Genomic DNA, 21,522 nt, shown 5'->3' on the forward strand with positions numbered 1-21,522 from the left:
AAGGAAGCTTTCTCCACTGGCACAGCCCTCCTGGAGGCTCTGGAACTGAACCCCCTGGAACTCCAGAGCCTTGGCCCAGCAGTGGGGAACGAGTGCTTGAACAGAGAAGCAGCAGCAGGGGAGGACATTCCTGACCAAATGCCAGCAGTTTAATTCCACATTTATCTGCAATTTGTATCAGAGTCCAGCTAAACCACCAGGAATCTCTGGGTGCAGGGATTCAGTCCTGGTTGTGGGTCTGTGTCCGTCTGTCCCAGCCCCCGGCATGGAATCACTTCCTCTTCATGTTCTGGAGGTGAGGTGCAGACACTTTCACCTTCCCAGGAATATTTCTGGACAGATCAGTGTCCTAGGGAACAGGGCAGAGGAGAAGGTGACCACAGCAGCAAAGCCTTTCTGGAGCACTGGGATCATCCTGTCCTTGGCCCTGGTGAGCACCAGGACAGCTCCAGCCTCAACTCCCCGTGCCAGCTCCTGCCCCTGCTCCAGGCATTCCCACCCCCAAACCCCGAGGGTTCCTTGGGAGACGCTGCTGTTGTCAGACAGTGACAATGCACAAACAAGGCCCAGGGCTCCCACTGAGGCTCAGGTTCTCATGGTCCCTCCCAGCCTGGGCAGCAGAGCTGGGCAGTGTCCAAGGCCAGCCTGGATGGGGCTTGGAGCAGCCTGGGATAGTGGGAAATGTCCCTGCCCATGGATTTCTAAGATCCTTTCCACCCCAAACCACTGCAGGACTCTCTGGCCTTCCCCAGGAGCACAGACAAACTCCACTGCTAACAAACCCAGCAGCAGCCTCAGTCTGGCAGCATTTCCTCCCACAATGGCACCTGTGGCCATTGGGGACCCTGCGGGCCAGGCTCACCTTGACGCTGCGGAACAGATCCTTCTCTCGGGCACTGGCCTCCTTGGACTGCATGAAATTGTGCAAGGCAATCTTGGCAGCTGGAAAAAGCCAGAGAAGAGTGAAAGGGCCTGGAAAGCACCCAGGCTGCAGCAGGCAGAGCACAGCAGGGGGCTCGGGGCTCACACCCTACCTTTGCCCTTCTTCTGGGTGCCCGGAGTGAGCTTGACTTTATACCTGCCCAAAGGAAAGGGCTCTGTCAGTGAAACAAAAGCCCAGCACCTGCCCTCCCAGGAAGGGGCTGCCACTCACTTGTAGTTGGTCATGGCTGTGTAGGGAGCACAGATGGGGACAGCAAAGAGCAGGATGTCCTCGGGATGGGGCTGGCCTGTCAGGGAGTCCAGCAGGGCCTCGCTCTCCTGGGACACACAGAGCTGCACTGGGCCTGTGCTCAGCCCTGCTGGAGCCACAGGGGCTGGGGACAGGCAGCCTCCAAGGGCCCTTCCAACCAAAGCATCCCAGGGTTCCATGAGCATGGAACTGCCATGGGATGCCCAAGCCAGGGCTTGTGACTGATCCTGTTTCATCACTAAAATCACATCCTTGGCTGGATCTTGGTTTTGGGCCAAGGGTCACCCAAAGCTCCCCCAGCAGACACCCTTATCCTCCTCCATGGAGGAATTTAAAGGAATTCACTTATTCCCAGCCCTGGGCAACACCCACAGCCTGTAATTACACAAAAGTAATTACAGAAAAGTTTGAAGCAATTTGATATGTAAATAAACTTCAAACTAAAGAAGAACCTGCACTGCTCACTGTGTCATCCTCCAGCCCAGAGCCACCAAGGCAAAAACCAAGGGCAAACATCCTTGGAGCCAGCTCTGGGTGTATGGAGGATGTGGAGATGAGCAGAGCAGGCATGGAGGTTAATTTTAATGAGATTAATTTTTAAAATACAATTAAGGTGGGTTTAAACAGTCCTGGAGGGGTCCCCCATGTCCCAGTCCCAGCAGGAGCACAGCCCCACCTCAGCCCTTACAGAACTGAGCCTTTACCTCCAGTCCTGGCTGCTCCTGGTCCTGCTCCTCCTGCACACACAAACAGAGGACACATCAGGCCTGCAGAAACCAGAGCTGCTCCTGCCTCCCCTGGCCCCGAGAAACTCCCTAAGGAGCAGCCTCAGAAAGCCCCATTGTCCCTGCACAGAGAACTCTGGTTTCACAACCCAGGTGAGAGCAGCGCTGCCGTGGGTGGGAGGGTGGAGGTTTCTTCCCAACCTCTCATTTGCCTGGCACACGCCGAGCTGGGAGGAGGAGATGGGGCTGAGATAGCGAATCCCAGCAGCAGGGCTGGGAGCGGGGCACGCCCGGTGAGGGGGAGGTGCTGGGTGAACCCGAGCCTCGGGACTGCTCCGAGCCCCAGTTCTGCCTGTGCTGGCAACAGGACGAGCACAGGGATGGCTGCAGGGCTCTGGGCTGCTCTGGGAATTCAGTGGGATCCTGAGCCCTGGCAGCACACACAGAGCTCTCTCTCCACTGTGCCCAGGATCCAAGGGGAGCTGCTCAGCCTCCCAGGCACGAGAGCTACACAGAGCCAGGACAGACACATGGGAGAGCTGCTCACCTTCCCCTGCTGCTGCTGCTCACCCTCCCATCCCACTGCTCACCTTGTCCTCCTGCAGCTCCTCCAGGGCTGGCTCCTGTGCCTCGTGCAGCACAATTCCTGCCGGCAGGGTCTCCTTGCCCCCTCCTGCTGCACGACGCTGGGGTTTGGGTTTCTGCTGTTGCTTCTTTGCCGCCTCTTCTTTTGTCTTCCCCTTCTTCCCTTTTTTCCCTTTGTCCTCCCTGTTGGAGCCTGCAGACTGTGGTGGCACAGGTGGTCAGGGCTGGTGAGCAGAGCCCCCACACCCCGGGCAGGGCACAGCTCCCCCCTCACCCCCAGCAGCTTCATGATGAGCTCCCTGTCCTCCTCGTCCTGGTCCCTGTACTTCTCCTTCATCTTCTTCATTTTACTCTGCAGGAGGAAACACCAACAGCTTCAGAAATGACAACTCTTAGCAGAGTGTTTGCAACCACAGATGCTCCTCCCTTCCCAGTATCCCAGCCTTTCAGAGCAGGTCACCAGTAAGCAAGGCACTGGTTCTAACTGGTGCTAACCCCCAGCACCACCATCTGAGACTGCCCAAAGCACCACAAGGCAGCCATGGGTGTCTGGAACATCTGGCATTGCTGTCCCCGTTTCCATGGCCCCTGGTCCCTGCCCACCTTCTGGCCCCTCTTGATGGGCTGAGGGGCTGGAGCTGCCTTGGGGCAGTTGGGAGCAGCCACAGGTTGGGTCTCTGGCTCTGCCTCCTTCTGCTTCTCCTCCGACAGCTCCGAGTTCTCAGAGTTGTTCTGCTGCTTCTTTTTCTTCATTTCCCTAAGGAAAACAATCCCAGCACCCCCATTTGTGGTGATGAGAGAGGCTCCTGCTCTCCTGACAGCATTCCCAGGACCCAGAGCAACACTGGACACAGCCCCTGCTCAGAAAAACCTCCCCAGCCCAGCAGTACAACTGTTCCCAGGCAGCATTCCCAAAGGCCAGGAGCAGCACCTGCCCTGGAAATGCAGGATGGACAATGGGCAGGGACTGGGTACAGATGTGCCCAGGACATGGGGAGGGAATGAGGAAGAAGCATCTACCCAGAGCAGCTGTGGCTGCCCCAGGGCCGGGCTGGACAGGGCTTGGAGCAGCCTGGGATGGTGGAAGTGTCCCTGTTCATGGCAGGGGTGGAATGGGATGGGATTTAAGGTCCCTTCCAACCCAAACCATGCTGGGATTCCCTGGAACAGCCACTGGCTCTCACCTCCTCTCCTTGGCAGAGAGATGCCTCCGGCCCTGGGCCCTGCTGTCACCCTGAGGAGGCAAAGGCAGTTCAGGGCAGATCCTGCCCACAGCTCCCACTGCTCTGGGCCACCCACGGCAGCTGGGACCTTACCAAGCTGGGCTCCTCCTCTTTGGGGATGATTTTCTGCAGGGATCTGTGGGGAGATGCAAAAGGAGCTCACCATGGACACACCAACCGCTTCAGACCGCCCAGACTTCAGCAGCCTGGCTCTACCTTTCAGCTTTCAGAGCTTGGCAATCCCAGCTTTGCTGACTGGAAAAGGCAGGAACCCTGGGATTCACTTTAGAAAACAATCTTAGCCCTCTGCCAGCTCCTCTCTCACACACACAAGCACCAAACACAGCCTGGGCACTGAGGGAGCCCCAGTGTGCAGCTTCCCATGAGCCTCACCCAATCCCTGCTCCCTGCACCCTGCAAGGAGTCCCAGGCACTGCAGGGAGCTGAGCTCATCCCACAGCCTGAGCAGAGCAGAGGCAGCTCAGGGCTCAGCTGCTCAGCATTGCCACTGCTGAGCATGGAAGGAAGGGAGGGATGGCAACACATCCCAGCCTTGTCCTGGCAGTGTCCAGGAGACCCTCAGGTGTTTTAGGAGACCCTCAGGTGCCCCAGCTGCTGCTTCTCTCACCTCTGGGGCTGAAGGTGTGACAGGTCGATTGTGGTGTCTGGATAATTCACCTCCTCCTCCTTCACTTCCCCCTTGGGCTCTGGATGCTCCTCCTCAGAGTCTCCATCGTCCTCCTCGGAGTCAGCCTCTGGAGCAGGAGTGTTCCCTCCTCCCTGCTCGCCCTGGGTGCTTTCAGCTGTGGCTTCCACATCCTCTGCAGCTTCCTCACCTTCTGCAGCTTCCTCAGCCTCTGGAGCTGCCTCAGCCTCAGCTTTTTCCTCCTCACTGCTGCTGTCTCCTCCATCTGGGGCCCCCAGGGCAGGGAAACACAGGAACACCAAACTGATCCATCATCCCAGGATGGTTTGGGTTGGAAGGGACATCAAAGCCCATCCAGTGCCACCCACACCTTCCACTACTCCAGGCTGCTCCAAGCCCTGTCCAGCCTGGCCTTGGGCACTGCCAGGGACCCAGGGGCAGCCCCAGCTGCTCTGGGCACCTGTGCCAGGCCTGCCCACCCTCCCAGCCAGGAACTCCACCCCAATATCCCACCCATCCCTGGCCTGTGTCAGTGTGAGACCATTCCCCTTTGTCCTATCAGTGACCCAGACTGGGATCCCCCAGCAGCCCCCAGAGTCCCCCTGTACCTAAGAGCTCCAGCTCCTCAGCCACCAGCTCGCTGGCACTGCTGGACACCGTGTCCAGCTCCTCATCCTGGACCTTGACCTTCCTCTCCTCGCGGTGCCTCCAGACACAGCTCTCATCCACCTGGAAATGAGGAGCCTCTGGGTCAGGCCTGGCAGTGCTCACACAACACCTCCCTCAGCTCCTCCTTCCCTTTTTAACACTTCCTGCCATCAAAAGGCAGGAAAATGAAACCAGACCCAAGTGTGCCAAGCCCACAGAAACGTTCAGATTGCAAAGAGAGCTGGGAGGGCAGCCCGGCAGAGGCAGGAAGGTGCAGAGTCTGTCTGGAATGCAGACACAGCTTCCATTTCCATCTCTGCCCTGAGTCATTATCAGCAAGAAGCTCTTTATGGGATTTTTCCCAGTGGGAAAAGAAGTAATTGGGAATATACTGATAAGCAAGATGCAGAAAATAAACCTCCTGCAGCTCAAAGCAAATTACAAAAGCCAGCAGGAGCTGCATGGGAAAAGCTGTACCTTAAACAAGAAGCTGAAGCCCATCATCAGATAGGAAGGTGGAAGGAAATTCTTTTTCCCTGAAAAACAAAGGGAGAGTCTCATGAGGAGGTTTAGCAGCCATGCTGCAGGATGTATTTCCAAAATTCATTTTTATTAGAGGCTTTAGGCTACCAAAAAATTACACTGGGGGTTTTTATCTCTGGGATGAGAACAGGAGAGCTCAAAAGCAGCTGAGTTAATGAACTTCTGCCCAGGGGGCTGCTGCAGCTGCCTGATACTCAGACTGAGCCATTCCCAACAGATTTCTGGGAGAAGGGTGGGATCTGCTGCCACTGCAGGACACCCCAGCACCTTTGGGAAAACATCCCACTGCCACTGCTCCCCTGTGCCTCACCTCGGATCATGAAGCTGCCAGTAGTGAGATATTCTCCCGTGGGGGCAGTTTTAGAAACCTAAAAGAAAACCACAAGAAACTGTAAAAAATCTCTGTGACAGAATGCCAACATCAGGTGACAACAGCACCAAGAGAAACACTGGCTCATCAGGAGCTGAACTCCTGGGAACAGCTCTGCAGGACTCCCTGTCCAAGGGGCTCTTCCTCTCCTTTGCAGGGAGTTTTCCTAAGGGATGCTTCAATCCAATCACACCCTACCAGCACTGAGTTTTAGGAGTCCTGGGTGAGCAACCCAGGAAATAAATCCAGGATCTACTGAGGAAATAAATCCAGGATCTACTCAGGAGCATTCAGGGGATAATGATGCCTTGTGCAGGCTGCCCTAGAGCAGAGGCTGGCTGGAGTTCCAGAATAAAGCAGGGATTGATTCAAAGCATCTCCTCCATGCATCCACCTTGGGCAGCACCAGAGCCCAGCCAGGCCTGCACCCAAGATGAACCAAAATGGCCCCAAAATGCACGCCCGGGCACGGGGTCTCTCCCTGGGATCAGTTCTGCTCCATTTGCATCTTGCAGTTCATTGTCCCATTCCAGCTTTAGCCCCTGCAGTCCCACCCTGCTTGTTTTTCTCTCTCCAGCCCACGGGGTTTGTGCTCTTGGGCTGAGATTTGGATCATTTGTCCTTGGTGCCCAGCTGGAGCAGGAATTGTTTTGTCTCCCTGCTCTGTGCACAGAGCTCAGAACTGCACAGCATCAGAACCATCCCCTGACATGGAGCCCAGACCCTCACAGTAAGGCAGCACAGAATGGGAAAAATACAAAAGCTCAAACCTGAGGCATCAACAAGACCAGCACACCTTTGGTGTGATCTCCACACCCTCACACAGAAGTCTGACCCAGAGCCATGGGCTCGTGTCTGGGGTGCTGTGCCAGCCCCTGGGCCCTGTGCCAGTGCAGCCTGCAGTGCTCACCTGGCTGTGGGACACCCACCAGGCGCTGGTGACCACGCGGGCGTCCCAGGCAGCGCTGTAGCACAGGGCCATGGTCCCCGCCTCCGTCAGCGTCCGCGGCGGGATGGGCTCACCTGCAACACCCAGAGCCCTCAGATCCTGCCCTGAGCCAGCCTGGCAGCCTCCCAGCAAGGACTGATCCCCATCCCAAGGGAAGGCACTGCCAGCTCCTGTCCCCAGGGCTCCACAGGTACCTGAGGGGTTCTTGATGACGCAGCTGGTGGCTCCGTGCAGATCCGCGTGCACGTAGATGTCCCCTGGCAAACAGAGACTCCCCTCAGACCCACACAGCCCTGGAGCCAGGGAATCTCTAAGGTTAGATGGAAATGCCTGCTCTGGCTGCAAGGGGCAGGGTGGGGACACAGAAGTGTAGCCATGAAATTTTCTGAAAAATCCCTTTGCCAGGACTTTTCTCCTGAGAAGCTGAGAGGCCTCAGAAATGAAATGCAAACAATGATTATCTGCTGCTGTGGGATGCAACAGGGGCACCTGGGATTGGTCTCATGTGCTTGTTTCTAATTAATGGCCAATCACACTCAGCTGGCTTGGACTCTCTGGTCAGTCACAAGATTTTATGATCATTCCTTCCCTATTCCTTTCAAGCCTTCTGATGAAATCCTTTCTTCTATTCTTTTAGTATAGTTTTAACATATCATTTTCTTTTAATATAATATATATCATAAAATAATAAATCAGCCTTCTGAAGCATGGAGTCAAGATTCTCATCTCTTCCCTCATCCTGGGACCCCTGTGAACACCAGCACACACCCTTTCAGCCCATCCCTGTCCCAGGGGGAATCAGCTCCTGAAGGGAGCCCATCCAAGCTGCTCTCGCCCCATGGTACCAGAGGAACTCCCACCACCAAAATTCCCTTGGATCCAAGGCCCAGCTCAAGGACAAAGCAGAGGGACCTTGCCCTGTCACTGCTGGACACTGCCAGAAGTGGGACAGAGGAGGAAGCTCCCCATGGGCTCACCTGGTTTGAGGTAGCGCTTCACGATCAGCTCGTTCTGCTGCTGATCCCTGCCAGCAATCACCAGGTAATTCTCAGAGCTGATGAACCACAGGAACTTCTCAAACCTGCCAAATTCCAGCAAATCCACAGTGTGAGTAACACCTGGAACTAACAGGACATTGCACAGGTGGTTTTTGATACCAATCTCAGAATTTCCCCCTCAGCACCTACAATTTATGAGACTGAAAATGTTTTTACTTCCATCCACAGGCCTGGGACATAAAAACAAGGCATGGGACAACTACAGCATCCCTGGCAGGGAGATTTGGAGATGGAACAAGAAGCACAGTCCCCCTATTTGTTTTTGCTTTAATAATTAAAAGCTTTGAGGTTTTGTTTCATTTGTTTGTTGCTTTTTAAAGCACAGAAGCCCAGAATGGTCTGGTTTGGAAGGGACCTTAAAGATGATCCAGTCCCCCTGGACCACACCTTCCACTGTCCCAGGCTGCTCCAAGCCCCATCCAGCCTGGCCTTGGACACTTCCAGGGATGTGGCAGCCACAGCTGCTCTGGGCTGCTGTCCCTGGGAACCATTCTGGGATCCCCTGACTCTTTAGGAGACTCCAGGCACAGTGCAGAGCTCAGAAATCCCAAAGAGCTCCACTCCTAAACCAGGGAAGGTCCATCCTGACACAGGGGAGAAGGACAATGGAGCTGTACTTGCCAATAGACCTTTCTGGCCTTCTGGATGGTGGTGACAGTCTGCACTTCCCTCAGTGTTTGCTTTGTCTTCTTCTCAGCTGATTTAAAAGCCTGTTTGGACAGAAAGCACCATCACCAACCTGCAGGAATCACAGAATTCCCCACTGAACACTGGGAAAGTTGGGAGGAAATGGCCTGGACTTGATCACAGTGCAGGCTCCCCCCAGCCCTGCTCTCAGAACTGCACCCTGCAGAGCTGCTCCCTGCAATGATCAGCCCTTGGATAGGAAGGATTCCCACTGATTTTCCCCTCTCAGTCCTGGTCTGTCAGTGCCTCCACCTGCTCTGAATATTCCCAATGCTGCTGGAAAAGGAGGATCCATCAGGGATCTGCATTCCTCCACGAGCTCCAAATGTCAGGAATAAAACAATTCTGGGTGATTGTTTTTCCCTTTCATGTTTTGTTAGGGCTGCTCAGATCAGCTCAGGATTTCCCACTGAGGAGTGGCAGGGATCTTCCTTTTAAATATCTTCTAAAATCCAAGAGAAAAAAATACCTTTTCTGCAGCTTCCACCGTCTTCTGAGTTTTCTTGGCCGCGTGTCTTTTGTGGTCATAGTACCTGTGAAAAACAAGTGTGTGTCCAGATCCACTCCTTCATCCCCATCCCACTCATCCCAGGCCTCTGCCTTTCGTTCCATGGGCAGAACTGGAGAATTCAATCAGTGTGAGCCACAGAGCAGCTGCTCTGCAGCAGGGAATTCCCATCCCAGAGCTCAGGACAAGCTGCTATTTCAATTTTTAACTCTTATTTTTTACAAGATATCCCAAAACCCTTCCTCCTGCAATATTATCACCAACAACTGCACACCCAGAGAAATTTCTGCTTCAAAAAACAAACATTTTTTTACTGAAAAATCTTACTTTTTGGCATTGGCATAGGCAGACAAATTGAGATCAACATCAATCAATAAGGGTTTGTTTTTCTGAGGTTTCTTCAACTGTTTGGTTTTATTCTTTTTCTTTTTTCCCTTTGGTTCTTCTGTTTCTTCCTTCTCGACATCAGCATCATCTTCCTCCTCTTCCTCCTCAGATAACACATAGGGGTTCCTAAAAACACATGAGCTCATAAGATTAAGGTAAGAGAACTGGTTCATTTTTAATCCTTGGTGCAATGTGCTCTTAATTTCATTCTCAGAAATTTAGAAGTTTAGAACGGCCCAAGGAGCCTCTGAACCATTCCCAATTGGAGACACAGGAAGCTTCATGTGCCAACCCTTTTTTGTCCTGGAGTCAGCCAGATATGGGGAGAAAAAGAAACAAAAGCAGAAGATAAAGAGCCCAATTCTTCCAATCCAAGGAACTGACTGAAAACAATAAACTGCTCTGCTATATAGGTTTATTCTATATAGGTTTATATATAAGGTTTATTCTATAAACTGCTACTTCTGAAAGCGAGGGAACCAAAAATTCACTGATTAACTCTGCCACTCCCAGCTTTTACACCACAACTTCTGGGTACAGAAAAGCTGTTTTGGGGTATTTTTAAATCTCTGGGCTCCTGCTGCAGTGCACTCACCTCAGCAGCATGGTGATGTGGTTTGTCTGCAGCTTTAACTCTTTGATTGCCGTGGCCACGGGGTCCCCGTGGGCCTGGGCCTCCTTGACGATGGCGCCGATCTCGCTCCAGTCGATCTGGTTGGCCAGGGCGCTGCGCACCACCTGGATGGCCCTGTCCACCACCTCCAGGTTCATCTCTATCAGCTCCCCCTTCAGCTTATCAGCTTCCTTGGGAAAGGAGCAGCTTGGAGCAGTGCAGCCAAACACTCGGCTCAGTGCTCAGCTGAGGTGTTACAGAAATGGAAACAGCGGGGAAGAAATGCAAGGATGGACTGGAGTGGTGGCACGGGAGAAGATCCAACCCCAGTGCTGCCAACCCCCGGGTACTGGAAGGTGTCCCTGCCCCTGGAGCTGGGTGGGATTGAAGTCCCCTCCCAAGCAAACCATCCCATGGTGCTGTGATCATGCACCTTTTTAATTAAAACCCAAAACCTGCCTTACCTGAGCCTGCTGGAGAGCTTCCAGTCTATGCTCGTGGTCCCTACGGACATTTTCAAGTTTCTTCAATGCTTGTTTCTCCTTTTAAATAAAAGATATAAATAAAAATATATTTCTATTAAAATATATTTATATTAAATATATTTCTATTAAAATATATTTCTATTAAATATATTTCTATTAAAATATATTTCTGTTTCTATTTAATCTTGCAGTGATTATCTGATGCCATTACCAAATGGCATCAGGTAATCAGTGGAAGAAGCAAGAGAAGCCTCTGGAGATGTGGGAGCCATCCCAGCTGCCCAGCCTGGATCAGGACTCACCTGCTGCAAGGCCTTCAGATCAATCTTCTGCCCCTCCAGCTTGGAGTAGAACTCATCTGTAGCCTGCAGGAGAGAGTCAGGTTGGAGAATCCCCAGGCTGGCCTGACTCAGGGCAGGCACAGGAGGGGCCCTGCAGAGAAGGGGCTGCAAAGCACTAAAAGAGGCTGAAACACCTCCAGGAGCTTTCCCCATTTCCCATCCCATGGGAGGAGTCCAGCAGGACACTCAGGGCTGAGTCTCAGTGCAAACACAGAAGGAAAAAGTGCCCAAGCAATGGCTCACCTGCTTTGGTAAGGAATGATGGAAAAGCTGCTTTGGTTCAGATTAATTGGCTGCACAGGCAGATGTGTGTGCCCTGAATCCCTGCTGCTTCCCTGGGTCAGTTAAACAAGCACAAAGACCCAGAGTGCCAGAGAACTGCTCCTGGTGTTCCAGCTGTGCTTAAAGCACGAGGTGAGGAAGGTTTGGGGCTGTTTAAAGCACGAGGTGAGGAAGGTTTGGTGCTGTTTAGATCATCAGAGGGACTGGGGACAAGGCATGGAGGGACAGGAGCCAGGGAATGGCTCCCAGTGCCAGAGGGCAGGGATGGGTGGGAGATTGGGAATTGGGAATTCCTGGCTGGGCTGGAATGGCCAGAGCAGCTGTGGCTGCCCCTGGATCCCAGGGTGGACACTGGGCTGGGAGCAGCCTGGGGCACTGGAAGTGTCCCTGCCATGGCAGGGGTGGCACTGGGTGGGCTCTGAGTCCCTTCCACTCTGGGGTTCTGTGATCACTGAAGGAAATGACAGAAATTCAGGCAGGAAGCAGGGCAGGAGCGTGGAGTGGGAATTCTGGAGCTCAAGGTCAAGAATAAGAGGCAATTAATGACTCCAGATGTTAATGAGTGGAGGAGCAGAGAGGACACTGCCCAAGGAAACACCAAATAAGAGGCCTGAGGCTTGCAGAGCAGGAGCAGAGGTGTAAATGTGATGTCTGCCACAACTGTTACTCCAGGCACACTCAGACTCCAGCTCTGCAGAACAAAACATTTGGGATTCTCTGAGAGGAGCCTCCACCTCCCTCACTGCAGGACCCGAGCTCAGGAGCCAGCACTGCCCAGCTGCAGCCCAAAGGCCCTGCTGGGGGTGGCCTCTTCTCATCAAACATTCACCCATAAAATGATTCATCCCTTCAGGGTCTCTGCTTCCATTAACAACCCTGCACCGTGTTTTAATTACTCTTTTTAGCAGCAGTCAATTCAAGCACTCAAGTACAGCATCAGCAAAAGCACTGTACCTTATTGAATGAGTCAAATTCCAAGTAGGGACATTTTGAATGTTGAGAAAACAAGAAAGGATGAAATTCCTCATATCTGTAAAATACACATTTGATATTATCACCTGAAAACTAATTTCTGTCATGCAGACTAGTAGAAATACTTCAAATATTTACGTGTAGATATCTTCTGCTGGTTTGTCTGGTTCCAGACTGGGCTTTTTCTCCCTTTTCTGGATAACATAACCCTGCAAGAAAACAAAAATATCATTTGTCTGTGGAAAGGTTTAGGTATCAATAAATAATTCCAGCAGGGAACATTGTGCCTGACCCACTGGCTTGTCTTGACTCCAATTTCTTCTGGAAAAAGAAGTGAACTTCTTCCAACCCTCAGGACTATGCCATAAATGCAGAGTTTCTGTGCAGGAATTATTGCAGAACCTACTAAAACCCAAGTGCAAATCTCCCAGGATTCACACAATCTGCCTGTGCATTATTCAGTTGCTGCCCAGCTTGTGGAAAGAAGCAATTTTTATTCCACATCAGCATCTGACACCCAGGGATAAAATGCAGAGCTGGGAAGAGCAGGAATTGGGAATTCCTGAGGAATCCCTGCTTGCCAGTTTCACTCTGCAATTCCAAATCCCTGATAACCCACCCAGACCCACCTTTCCACTGAAGTTGTCAGTGAGGGCCATGTATTCTTCTGCTTTCTCTAGAGCTGAAAGAACCTTTTCAAGGTTTTCTGAAGAGAAAACAGCAGAAATATTTCATCCCTGCAATTACTGCTCATTTTCAACAGGAGGCTAAGTTTACATCTGGGAAATTTTTAATATAAAAATTTATTTAGATGCTTTTAGCACATAATTATTCAAGTTTCAGGAGGAAAAAAAGACCCCACAAATATCAGCACTTTATGAAATTAAAGCTGCAGAGGTAAAGCATAAACCAGAAGCTGTGAGAAGTTATTTTTTTACTGCACAGTAGGAAGGAAAAAACCCTCTGGATTTATGGGAAATATAAAACACATGAGGAAAATATGACTGCAGGAAAATATTTTCTGATTTTATTACCCAAATCTTTAATTTCCCAATAAATGTAAAGCTGCTGCTTTACCAAATCCCCAATGTTTGCTACAAATTAAGACTTGGATATTAATTCTTCTTGTCAAGCACCCAGAACTCACCTCATGGCTGAGGTGGAGTCAGTATAAAATTTTTTAGATACAGGAACAATCTGACATTTTATCTCTAATTTATGCACAAATCAACAGTTTTAATGCAAACAAGGATGGTCCCCAAGCTAAAAATATTAAAAAATAAAACCACATGGTCAGAACCACAGGTTCACTCATCTCTTTGGGAAAAAAAAGCACTACAAAGACATAAAACTCCCCATGTTTGTGGCCCAGCCTTTAAAATATTACACCTTTATTTTCCAGATGTTGATCTATTTTGACAGCTCCAGAAAATCCAGCTTCTATTAGGCAGTGCTCAATGAGAGTGGCCCCATAAGCTGTTCAAAAAAAAAAAAAAAGAAATAGTGAAGGATCATCTGTAGAAAATATTCACAATTTGCATTAAAAACAAAACAACAAAACTGGACATAAGAGTGTGAGAAGAGGGAGAAGCACCAAAAATCAGGGAAGGGGCAGGAGGGATGGGTGGGTAAGGAGGAGGGGTAGAAACAGCCAAAATTGCCAAAAAGGGGAAAATGGTGGGGATTTTAGTGGAGTAGCTGTGCCTGGTGACTGGATCAGTAACACAAGTGAGGCCAAGGCTTCCTACACAACAGGATCAGAAACACCAAATTCCAGCATGGATACAGCACAACTGGCATCAGTGGGGGACACTAATTAGCAATTCTACATTATTACTACTACTATTATTAGTAGTATTATTCATTATTATTATTATTATCATTATCATTTAGAAATTATTTAAGAGAGCAGGGTAGAGAAAGTGAGAGAAAAGGATGGTGAAAAAGAAAATCAAGAGATGGGGAAAGTCATGCTCAGGTGTGATTTGAGCTGCTCAGGAAATTCTCTGCTTGAGCAGCATTGGCAGGTCAGGAGGAAAACCAATTTTGTTCTGATGACCTCAAACATGACAAATTTGGTTCTGGGCTCAGGAAAAACTGACTTGGCAGCTCCTGTGTGGTACCAGGATGGTGCAAAATGCCCCAAGGCAGAGCCACTGCCAGGGCTCATCACTGCACCAGGGCAGGCTCAGCTCTGTGAAGATGCCTTGGAATCACCAAATCCCCGTTTCCCAAGGCAGCCTGGCAGGGTGGAAGGTGTCCCTGCCCAAGGCAGGGGTGGCATGAGATGGGATTTAAGGTTCCAAACCCCAGCCAAACCACTCCAGGGTTCTGTGATAAGTTATTGTCCCAGATTGCAAGGCAAGATGTGTCCTATCACCATCTGTGTGGCAGCTGTCTCTTGTCAAGGGGGCAGTTTTTCCTTATCTCTTCCACACCCACTCCTCCCTCGGGGACACATCTGCTGATAACAGCCGTGGAATGTCCCTGCATGGCTGATAAGAACTACAGCATCCCATTGGGAGATGTGAGCCCAGAGGGAGGAGCCAAGCATTCCTGCCTGGATAGAATCTGGAGATTCTGGATCTCTGGATCCAGCTTCTGCACTGGATTGCCCAGAGGAGCAGCAGCTGCCTCTCCTTCCCCTGGATCTGCAGAGGAAGACTCCACCCTTCTCCAGGATCCCTGCTCCAGCAGAGCCACCCCTGGCACTGCAGGAGGGCTGAGCCACAATTCCAATGGGGCTGTGCCAGCACCCTGACCCACAGGGTGTCAGGCTGGGTTCTGACTCTGGCACTGTTGGTTTGGTTCACTGCATTGTTCATTTTATCCTTTGATTTTCTTCCCTATTAAAGAACTGTTGTTCCTGCTCCCATATTTTTGCTTGAGAGCCCCTTAATGTAAAATTTATAGCAATTGGGGGGGGTTTCACATTCTCCATTTCAGGGGAGGCTCCTGCCTTCCTCAGCAGGCACCTGCCTTTCCAAACCAAAGCTGTTATTCCAATTTTCCAGCATGGCAGAGCACACACTGAGTGACCTCACCCCATCTCCTGACAAAGGCCAATCACTTACGAAGGAGTGGGTTGAGAACCCTCTTCAGCTGCTCCCCTTTGGGTGCATTTGATATGATTTCAGTTAACCTGCAGGAGAAAATAAAAAGTTGCAATTCCAAAGAATAATGTGTTTTAAAACAACATTGCATTGCTTAGAAGCTACAAAACATTTCCAGCCTTAAAAAATGAAACTAAAAATGGCCTGAAATAAAATACCCAGAGATTTTCATAGCTCTGATAAATTTGGATTTGTCCCAGTAAATACACAATTTACGAGCTCTGAAATTCATGGGGATTTTTGAATGAGTTAGAGATGGGACCTCTGAGATTTTAGATTTTGTGATTTATTTTCTTATCTTGTACAGGAAGGGTGAGTTGGGCTCACATCTTCACTGCATGGCTCAGAAGGTCACAAGACCCCCAGGTACAAGACTTTTTAAGGATTTATTGACCAATAAAACACCGCCAACAAGGATATTTATGTTTTTAACCCAATCCTTAAATATTTCATCTTATGGACCCCTGCTACAGTGTGAGCTTCCTTAGCCACTCATGTTATGGCACACAAACTCACAGTGCTGCATTCTAAACTCCTTGTTCACCTCTGGAACTACTTTTATTTTTATATCTTAAACTCTAAAACTCTAAACTTTCCTTTACTTAGCTTAATGTGTCTCTGCTTTAAACTACAAATCCACATTCTCACTTCTAGCACCTCAGTTTGGGAGCCTTTTCCAAGGCCTCAGATGAAATCCTGTGTTTAATTCTAAACTTTGCCTTACAGGCTCAAAGTTCTGAGAATTCCCTGCATTTCAGATTCCAACAGTAATTGGAATTACCTGTCCAAGGTGGGCAGGGGCACGGCAGCTTTGGCACTGGCCACAATAAATGTATCATTTATGAGTTGTGAAATTGGAGTTACCTGTCCAAGGTAGGCAGGGGCATGGCAGCTTTGGCACTGGCCACAATAAATGTATCATTTATGAGCTGTGAAATTGGAGTTACCTGTCCAAGGTGGGCAGGGGCACGGCAGCTTTGGCTCTGGCCACAATAAATGTATCATTTATGAGTTGTGAAATTGGAGTTACCTGTCCAAGGTGGGCAGGGGCACGGCAGCTTTGGCACTGGCCACAATAAATGTATCATTTATGAGTTGTGAAATTGGAGTTACCTGTCCAAGGTGGGCAGGGGCACGGCAGCTTTGGCGCTCTCCACCGGGTACCGCTCCCTCACGGCAAACCGGACGTCGTCGGCGCCGTCGGTGCGGAACCTCAGGATGTTGAGGATCAGGTACTCGTGGTCGGTGAGGACAACGTTGCCCTGCGAGCACAGGGACCCTGAGCAAGGCCAGCACGGTGTCCCTGCCCCAGGGGACACTGGCAGCCTGTGGGAACCCAGGAAATTCCTCTGGCTGCCCTGGAGGACTCGAGACCCAGACCCCTGTGCCTTTGATTTAGCCCTTGGAAAAAATTACCAACCTCATATGAGCATTTACAAGCCACTAAAGTTTAAGCAGAATGATAGTTAGTTTGTCACAGGGTGAAAAGTAGATTAGAATGGGGGCTCAGGGTCCCAAGATGGAGAAATTTGGGTGTGCCTTGTCCTTTTTTCTCCTTCTTCCATCTTTTGGGTGACGGTGGCACTTTTGGATTGGTTTAGGGTAGAGATGGACTGTCTAACATAGGTGATAGGTATTGGCAAATTATTGTAAATAAAGTACACGTAGTTTTTAGTATAAAAAGTAGTAGGTTTGGAATAAAAGGTAGTAGGTTTAGAATAAAAAGTAGTAGGTTTAGAATAAAAAGTAGTAGGTTTAGTATAAAAAGTAGTAGGTTTAGAATAAAAAGTAGTAGGTTTAGAATAAACAGTAGTAGGTTTAGTATAAAAAGTAGTAGGTTTAGAATAAAAAGTAGTAGTTTTTAGTAGTTTTTAGTATAAAAGGACAACACTGCCTGAGGGCAGGGAGCGTGCCACTGACTGACCTGCTGGGCAGACCTGAGCAGGCCAGGGAAAGGATGTTACAGACCACAGAAAATGACCTTGAGAAGCAGAACAGAAGAGTGCTGAGCCCCGAGAGGGGCTGGCTCACCCTGTCATAGAGCTCCAGGATCAGGTGGTAGGCAGCCTGCTCGCTGCCGAACTGCAGGTCCACGATGCGATCCACGCCCAGCTGCCGCACGCTCACCAAGCGCCGCGTCCTCAGGTGCTTCCGGCACTGCGGGGAGGCGCAGGTTGGAGCTTTCGTGGTTTTCAACTCAGCCCTGCCTCAGGGGGGAACTCTACAAACTCTCTCAGCTGCTGTTCCCTCCTGTTCTATGCAGATAAAATGATTCCACTCTAGGCCTGAAACTCAAGGATGCCTCACTGGCTCAGGGCCCAAAAAATGTAACCAGCAGTGAATGAATAACAATCAGTGAATTATTTTGTTGTTTAATATTGTTCTTTTTGTTTGTTTGTTTTTGTGCTGGTGAATGCTTTGCCTGTGAAATAAACAGCTTTTTCCACTTTTCTCCAAGGAAGTGTTTTTCCTGAACCACTTGGGTTGAATTGAATCTGCTTTTTGAATCTGCAATTGAATCTGCTTTCTATAGAAACCTATTGAGAGGTTCTCTCCCAAATTTGCCCTAAACCAGGACAGGGGGCAAACTTGGAGTAAGTGACTTCATTACCTGAAGGTATAACTGGACAATTAACCTCTGATATGCAAATGGACCAAACTTTAATCTGTCTGAAAAACTCGTGCTTGTTGTCCCACCTGGGTGTGGCCTCTGCAGGAATCCTGCCTGCCCAGGGTGTGCCCTTTGAAAGCCTTTCAATAAATATCGACCTTCATCCTTTAACTCTGTCCAGCCTCTGCTCTAGGCAGCCTCTCCAGGCATCAGAGGAGTGAGGAAAACGTCTGGGAAACATCTGAAAACACCTGGGAATGGCTTGGCTATAGAGCCCTCCTGTGGCACCAACCGCTTCCCATTTAACTCAAATACCACAAGAGTAAAAATGCTGGTGCTCATCAAACACTTCATTGTTATAATTATAAATATAATTGAGCCCAAATCTTAACATTAAGATTTTTTTTCCATGTTGTTTGTTTAGCTCAAAGGAGCAGCTGGTTCAAATTCTAAGAGTTTATTTGTAAAGAGAACTGGGATTATCCCTGCATTCATCTCTGCTGTGGAAAGCCACCCTGGAAATCGCTGCTGAGTCACTTCTGGCTGCACCCAGAGGTTAAAGAGATCCATGGGAGTCATCCCAGGCTGTATCCCCATGGATCCACCCATGGATGCACCTGCAGGAGCCCAGCCTAAGAGCCTGGAGCAAGGCCTGAACCCCCAGAGCTCAGCAGACTGAAGAGAGAACTCTTGAGCACAGGGTGCTGCATCCTAAAAATTCACACAATCCAACTGGAATGACAAGGACTTCACTGGGGCAACATTCCAGAAGGAATTTATAAATAAAGTTTTTAAAAAAACTGTAAGTAAAGTTTATAAAAAGTCTATAAATGTTGACTCTTTCAGGCACTGAACACAGTGATGTGAGCCCACGTTTGCTCTTCCCTTGTCCTCAGCCACCTGCAGGACCAGGATTCACTGGGATAACCCTTCCCTAATTTCCTGCCTCCGAGGACAGAAGGTGAGCACTCCTTCCTGATGTGCAGACACTTTCTAAAACCCAAGCCCTGCAGGGCTCACCTTCATGGCAAAGCTGGATGGCATCATGTTCTTTGGCCACTCAAACTCCGTCAGGTGGATGCGGATCCCCGACTCCAGCAGCAGCGTGGCCTTGCACTCTGGCCTGGGAGACAAACAGGGCAGCTGCACCCCAAAACCCCCAGCTGCACCCCAAAACCCACAGCTGCATCCCAAAATCCCCAGCTGCACCCCAAAACCCACAGCTGCACCCCAAAACCCCACAGCTGCACCCCAAAACCTCCAGCTGCACCCCAAAATCCCCAGCTGCACCCCAAAACCTCCAGCTGCACCCCAAACCCTCCAGCTGCACCCCAAAATCCCCAGCTGCACCCCAAAATCCCCAGCTTCACCCCAAAATCCCCAGCTGCACCCCAAAATCCCCAGCTTCACCCCAAAACCTCCAGCTGCACCCCAAAATCCCCAGCTGCACCCCAAAATCCCCAGCTGCACCCCAAAACCTCCAGCTGCACCCCCTCCAAATGAGGACATTCTGGGATCCCACGTGTCACAGGAGCAGCCACCCCACCACCCACCCATCTACACAGGGTTTTCCCATTTCCTAAGAGCTTTCTGGGTAAAAATTACTGCATTTTACCAAAAAACCAGCAGAATTTCACTGGAAACAAGTCAGAAATTACTGCAGACAATTAAAAAAATCTGGTTTTCACACAGCATTTAGAAAGAATTTGTAAGTAAAGACATTTAAAGCTCTTACTTTTGCAGGCGAATGAGATAGGTCTTGTTATCCACATCATAAACATTGTTCACTCTCATTCCCAACAAGCTGCCAAAAGGAAAACAAGGAATGCCTTAGAGAACCCAAAACACAACTGGCTGGGAAAAATCCCAGTGGCAATTAAAGCACACAGAAGAGCAAGTTATGATAAATTACCATGTTATATAAATTACCAAGTTATGATAAATTACCAAGGAGTAACCAAAAGGGCAGCAAAGGAAGATTAATGGAATGAGCTGGAAGCAACAACCATGGAGAGATGGAGAAACTGCTCTTAAGACACAGCAATTAAGAGAGGGAGAAAATTAGATGGAGAAATTTATATTAATGGATAAAATGGAGAAAGCTGCCAGGTCCTGCCCGTGCTCCTCTTTGTGGCAGGGATGTAAAATGAAATGGTGATAGTGCAGCTCCTGGGCCTGCACAGGGCACCAGTAATCCCAGTATGGGCACTGAACTGGCCTGGGGGTGTCAGTCACTCCCTTCAGAGCAGGGATGGACACCAGGAATGTGTCAGGAGTTTCCCAACTGGGAAACTGGGGGTGCTCCCCTGGAGAGGAGAAGGCTCCAGGGAGAGCTCAGAGCCCCTGGCAGGGCCTGAAGGGGCTCCAGGAGAGCTGGAGAGGGACTGGGGACAAGGGATGGAGGGACAGGAGCCAGGGAATGGCTGCCAGTGCCAGAGGGCAGGGATGGATGGGAGATTGGGAATTGGGAATTCCTGGCTGGGCTGGAATTGCCAGAGTGGCTGTGGCTGCCCCTGGATCCCTGGCAGTGCCCAAGGCCAGGCTGGACAGGGACTGGAGCAACCTGCCCATGGCAGGGGTGGGATGGGATGGGATGGGATGGGATGGGATGGGATGGGATGGGATGGGATGGGATGGGATGGGATGGGAGCGGGGCTGAGGAGGTTCTATGCTGAGGGGCAGAGCTGTGACAGCGGGACACGATGGAGCAGCAGAGCCCCCACAGCCCTGAGACTACGGCCGGGACCAGGACCACGGCCAGAAGGAGGAGAGGGGACAGAACCAAAACCAGAACCAGGGGCCCGGAGCGGGACGCGGGGCAGGACCAGATCCCACCGGGCCGGGCCCCCCTCCCGGAGCCGCACAGGCGGGGAGTGCCGGTACCTCTGCCGCAGCTCGGCGAGCACCGCTCGGATGTCGACGGTGCTGAAGCGGGACTTCATGGCGCCGGCGCCGGCGCCGCCCGCCGAGACCCACAGGGATCCCGGCCCGCGGCCCCCCTCAGCTCTCGGTCCCGCACGGCTCCCGGCGCTCCGTGGCCGCCCCGCGCCTGCGCCCACAGGCGCTACGGGTCGCGCCCGGTGCCAATCCCCGGCGCTCCGCGGCCGCGCAGCTGCCGAGCCAAGCGGGGCGGCGCCGCGCGCGACCGGCAGGAGGCGCTGTGAGCGAGGGGGCGCTGAGGGAGCGGGCGGCGAGCGGGGCCCGGCGGAGACAGAAAAGAGTCTGGGAGTGACAGAAAAGGGTCCATGAATGACAAAAAAGACTCCGGGAGTGGCAAAAAAGGGTTCTTGTATAACTAAGGGGTCCCGGGAGAGGGCGGCGAAAGGGGGACAGAAAGGGGCGCGAGAGGGTCCCGTGTGTGGGAAAAGGGTCCGTGGTGAGAGGGGCAGGAAAGCGCCCCGCGTCCCTGTGTGCTGAGCAGGGCAAAGGAGCCCAGGTGTGTCCGTGTCCGGCAGCAAAGCGATCAGCGGGACCCTTTCATGAGTGTTTGTGCACATTTATTATTTCAGGGCTGATTTGGCTTCAAAATTTGCTTACAGCTGAGAATTTAGTGATTGAGCGGCGCGGCGTTGTTGCGGCCTTTG

General features: G+C 51.0%; 1 protein-coding gene and 1 long non-coding RNA gene across 2 annotated transcripts; one reads left to right on the forward strand and one right to left on the reverse strand.

Annotated features, from left to right (window-relative positions):
• Nucleotides 1-127: 127 nt before the first annotated feature.
• Nucleotides 128-21,008, reverse strand: NEMF (nuclear export mediator factor). The gene is made up of 33 exons (XM_071426049.1): nucleotides 20,822-21,008; nucleotides 19,674-19,742; nucleotides 18,959-19,061; nucleotides 17,359-17,484; nucleotides 16,441-16,589; nucleotides 15,289-15,356; nucleotides 13,604-13,690; nucleotides 12,844-12,920; nucleotides 12,353-12,423; nucleotides 12,197-12,272; nucleotides 10,922-10,984; nucleotides 10,599-10,676; nucleotides 10,117-10,325; nucleotides 9,462-9,647; nucleotides 9,096-9,159; nucleotides 8,561-8,649; nucleotides 7,859-7,962; nucleotides 7,076-7,138; nucleotides 6,843-6,955; nucleotides 5,873-5,930; nucleotides 5,497-5,555; nucleotides 4,980-5,100; nucleotides 4,354-4,636; nucleotides 3,819-3,861; nucleotides 3,687-3,736; nucleotides 3,106-3,259; nucleotides 2,777-2,854; nucleotides 2,508-2,702; nucleotides 1,897-1,929; nucleotides 1,154-1,260; nucleotides 1,035-1,078; nucleotides 863-942; nucleotides 128-349 (listed from the first exon to the last, which is right to left on the reverse strand). Exons 1-33 carry the CDS (start codon nucleotides 20,878-20,880, stop codon nucleotides 272-274), a joined length of 3,237 nt encoding a protein of 1,078 aa, XP_071282150.1. The 5' UTR covers nucleotides 20,881-21,008; the 3' UTR covers nucleotides 128-271.
• On the forward strand, nucleotides 7,908-8,238 carry LOC139589597 (uncharacterized). Its single transcript, XR_011679071.1, has 2 exons — nucleotides 7,908-7,988; nucleotides 8,108-8,238. It is a non-coding gene; the product is annotated as an uncharacterized lncRNA (long non-coding RNA).
• Nucleotides 21,009-21,522: the final 514 nt, after the last annotated feature.

This window comes from Agelaius tricolor, unplaced genomic scaffold (assembly GCF_023055355.1).
Source record: "Agelaius tricolor isolate 1412-34295 unplaced genomic scaffold, bAgeTri1.0.p SCAF_5, whole genome shotgun sequence".
NCBI classification, from domain to species: Eukaryota; Metazoa; Chordata; class Aves; order Passeriformes; family Icteridae; genus Agelaius; species Agelaius tricolor.

Excerpts from the sequence above, each read along its gene's own strand:
- NEMF (XM_071426049.1), bottom strand. The coding sequence starts at position 20,880 with ATGAAGTCCCGCTTCAGCACCGTCGACATCCGAGCGGTGCTCGCCGAG. Across the intron at positions 7,963-8,560 it reads AAGGCCAGAAAGGTCTATTG|GTTTGAGAAGTTCCTGTGGT; the intron begins GCAAGTACAGCT and ends GGAATTTGGCAG. Across the intron at positions 5,101-5,496 it reads GCTTCAGCTTCTTGTTTAAG|GTGGATGAGAGCTGTGTCTG; the intron begins GTACAGCTTTTC and ends CCTCATTTCCAG.